This window comes from Carassius gibelio, chromosome B12, assembly GCF_023724105.1.
Source record: "Carassius gibelio isolate Cgi1373 ecotype wild population from Czech Republic chromosome B12, carGib1.2-hapl.c, whole genome shotgun sequence".
In the NCBI taxonomy this organism is placed as follows: domain Eukaryota; kingdom Metazoa; phylum Chordata; class Actinopteri; order Cypriniformes; family Cyprinidae; genus Carassius; species Carassius gibelio.
This window is the reverse complement of record NC_068407.1, coordinates 7,949,835-7,954,108: the sequence shown is the minus strand read 5'-3', so window position 1 is coordinate 7,954,108 and position 4,274 is coordinate 7,949,835. Positions and strand designations below refer to the sequence as shown.

General features: G+C 38.9%; 1 protein-coding gene across 1 annotated transcript; it reads right to left on the bottom strand.

Annotated features, from left to right (window-relative positions):
- Positions 1-456: 456 nt before the first annotated feature.
- adrb1 (adrenoceptor beta 1) lies at positions 457-3,689 on the bottom strand. Its single transcript, XM_052570794.1, has one exon. It carries the CDS (start codon positions 3,555-3,557, stop codon positions 2,385-2,387), a length of 1,173 nt encoding a protein of 390 aa, XP_052426754.1. The 5' UTR covers positions 3,558-3,689; the 3' UTR covers positions 457-2,384.
- Between the last annotated feature and the right edge of the window lie 585 nt (positions 3,690-4,274).

The following is a 4,274-nucleotide window of genomic DNA, read 5'->3' as shown; positions in this document are numbered from 1 at the left end:
GTGAATCTTAACCAAGGCGCACACACCCTGCACCTCCACACATACTGGTAGTTTTCACATTTGAGTCGTGTTATTTTTTACAGTCTAATGTGGTCTGAAATGGTGGAAAACCCAACAGTGATGCAAGTGCAGCAATCAGATCAAACTAAATGAGGTCAGCACATAAATACTTAAAGCAAACTCTAATGGGAGGCCTTTGGTAGACATTAGCCATGTTGAAAAGGACTTTTTTTAAACTTTCAATCAACTGCAGATGAGAGTAATTCACATATTGAGATGTAAATCGCAACTGTGTAAATAAAATAGTTAAAGATCTGTTGACATAAAATTGGTCCCTCATTTCAGTAAGTACATCTGAAACATTTTTCCATGAAAAAAACAAACAACATACTCAAATGCCAACAGATGATAGTGATGATCTGCATGACAAATGATAAAGTAATTACAAGAGCAATGTGCCTTTTCACAATAACACATTTTATTGCACGCTAGCCAACTTGACGTCAACATGATGAATCTTGTACAATACTTCACATGAGGCACTGATACATAAATCATTTCTGTAAAAATGTGAAGTTGGGACAATACATTTTTTCCTGCCCAAAAATATGTCTGTGCATCTCATTTACAGATAAATCAATCTAACATTTATAACTGGTAGAAATTCAAAATGAACGGAAAATGCAAGAAGTTCATTGCCCCATGGGCAGCTCACATTTGACACAAATGAGGTGCAAATCACAAGTAATATTTAACATCACATTGCCACACTTTTTTGTATATCTTGTACAATGCATCAAATAAATACTGTACATTTTTAACATTTGTTTAATATAAACAAGTTCCTCCTTGTACAATTTGCACATTATACAGGTATGAGGTAAAACAAGATTTAATATCACACATTCGAGAATTAAACATTCCAATAAACAATGTTAAGGCTCAAAGCCTGAAAACATTGCTATGAAGAATGAAAAACACTGTTTCAACACACCACTGCTTCAGTCCGGCCACACTGCCATTTATTACTGCTAAATGCGGAATGGTTTGTATTCCAAATGATGTCAGTTTTTACAATTCAACCCTTGCAAAATGTATATTATAGATCAGTGTCTTGAGCCCATTTAATCCCACATTCACATTTGTGACTGCATTTGCTTTTGAGCTTGAGGGATCTAGAAAAGTTGTATTTTTTATGTGAATTTTACATGAACTCTCAGCAATAGGCTATATGAAGGTGCAGACTGTCTAGGCTAATGTGATCATATTTAAACAGCTGGTTTAAATAGTTAGTTTAGAGCTTTTTTATTCTAGTTTGCTCCTCTGTGTATATGATAAACAGCTAATATTTTATGTGTCTATTATTAATGTATATTTATGTAGGCTATACTCTGTCTTGTATGAATCACATCACAATATAGACTACCTTTTAATTCATGTCAATGAAAACATTTGTAAATAGTAAGAAACCCATTTTGAATACCTGATTGGTTCACTTGAGAAATGTGTATACATTTCAACATATTTAAGGAGTATTGTTACATTTAATGAAACAAAGAATATATATGCATGTAGCCTATCTTTGAAATAGGCCTACCTGTTCAGTACAATTGTTGAGTAGTACAAAAATATATAGGCCTATAAGTTTATAATTTATCTAGTTTTATTAACAGCAATCCCAGGTAAAAAATAAATAAATAAATAAATAAATAAAAATATTTCAGTTTGCTAATTTTCAATTTGCTTAAATTTAGCAATTTGCTTAAATGCCTTCTCAGAGTGTAAATACTTACTTAGCTGGGGGAAAATGGGATTAAATGGGTTCGAATTGGTTGTTTGGACACGGCAAAATTTCAGTTGGCCTGTTATCTATTTTATACAACAGTTCGTGCTGGTCCTCGATTTTGATTGGCGGAATTGCTTTTCAAAAGTGGTACTTGGACTTTTCACTGTTTGTATTACTTCGCTTATTCGTGTTCACATAGGAGCAGTTCAAAGTGGAAGCGGAGCGAGTGCGCGTTTTTTTTTTTCAATCCACGATCGCTCGAGTAAAACCCGGAGTTCAGCGAAGTGTATACAGAATACTTAGTGTGGGGGAGGGGAGATAGATGGTGGTCGCCCCGTCTCACCCATAGGCCTATGTTTAGTTTGTTCGTTGCTTGGCAATAGTCAAAAATAACGCTTTGATTTTTTTCGGGAACTATTTTCGTTTACGAAGAAGAAATGTGCGACTGGGCAATTTTCTAAGAAACGCATTAAACGTCACATTGATTGTTTATTGAACAAGCTATATCACACTTTCAGCAAAGTCGTCATTACCTGATATGAAACACGAACAGCACTCTTGCTCGTGTAATATCGATTAAATTGTCACGGTTGTACTTCTACAGTTGAGACTCTGAATGGGACATCCTGCTGTTTCTCTCCAGACTGCAGTCGCTGCTGTCCGCGCCGTTACAGTCCGACCACGTCGCGAGCGTGCTCTGCTCCACCGAGTTCCCAAAGCCTCCGGTGCAGCGCGACAGATCGCACGAGCTCACGTGCAGCCTGCGGTCCGCCTGCTTCGGACAACACAACAACCTCTTGAAAGCTTTCCTGAAGTCCGGACTCCGGCAGTATATGATGGGGTTGAAGGCGGAGTTCACGTACCCCAGCCAGTTCAAAAACACGAAGAGCTCCTTATCCACCACTTGTGCGCAAAACACCCGCATCACGTTAACGATGAAGAACGGCAGCCAGCAGAGAGTGAACGTTCCCATGATTATTCCCAACGTTTTCAGTGCCTTCTGCTCTTTTAAAGCTAGGATCTTGGTAGCTCGTTTTCGGTTAGGTTTGCAATTAGTACCATGATTGTTGTAGAACCTTCCCTCACATTTGTTGATTTTGTTCAGCTGTTGTTTGGCTTCTCTATACACTCTGGCATAGACGAATATCATAACTATTAAAGGGATGTAAAACGATATAATAGAGGAGGAGATGGCATATGCGCGGTTGGTGATGAAGTCACAGCACTCGGGATTGTCATAGCACGCTGTCTCCTCTCTGTCCCGGGACCAGTGCATTAGGATGGGTGGAAATGACACCAGAGCTGATATAGCCCAGACTCCACAAACCACCACCTTGGCTCGTGCTTTCGTTAAAAGACTCTGATAGCGAAACGGAGAGATGATGGCGATGTACCTGTCTATAGCAATTACGCACAGGGTCTCGATGCTCGCCGTGACGCAAAGTACATCAACAGATATCCAAAATTCACAGAAGAACGATCCATACATCCAGGCTCCTCTGACCTCCAAGGCTGCACCAAATGGCACTACCAGTAACCCCATGATGAGATCTGCGCACGCCAGAGACACGATGAATACATTGGTGAGCGTCTGGAGCCTCTGATTCCGCGCTATGGCGACTATAACTAGTATATTTCCCACTACAATGATGAACACTATCAGACCCATGATGATTCCCATGCACACGAGCCACTGTTCGGATAAGTTAAGATCCACCGTGCCGCGTTTAGAATCATTGCTGTAGTTTACGGACGGTAAACCGTCTCCCATGGTGTGGAGAAATGAAGCGCGCTCATGCAGAACTTCAGGTCCAGTGTGGAGCGCTTCCGTTCCATCCGCGCTCTGCTCTCCAGCCCAGGCCCACACGCGTTCACTGAAAGAAAGAGCCGAGCGACAAATACAAAGGTGACGTCACAGGGCTGCACATCCAATGGTTCTGCATTCCTAAATTGTAAGTCTTTCACTATTTGATAAACACGTCGCGCGGCGCTTTTACGCATGGCCAATTTAGGACTTATGGCGCACCACAAGTTACAGGGTTCAAACAGTTGAGAGCACGTGTTTTGAACTCGGAAATAAACAGTGTAAGATAATTGTTGAGTACATTGACCCTATGTCAGCAATGCCATAAAATGATCATAAAAACACCCCAATGCACATTGCCCATCTAATAGCAAAAAGTGTTATTAAAGTATAAAACTATCAAAAAAAAAAAACGTTTGTTCAAATAATTTTGTGAATGTACCTTTTGGGATATATATTATATTAATGAAAAAACAAATTTCACACTGATTTTTTACATATTCTGTACAGTGTAATTTATACATTTTACATCTAAAAACCTTTTTTATTTTTTTATTTTTGCAGTGCTTTACATCATTAAAAAAGCATTAGTCGTTAAAAAAAATGGTATGGTGGCTTACAGTTAAAAAGAATTTAATAACTAAATTAAATTAAAATAATGCATTTAGCAGACACTTTTATCCA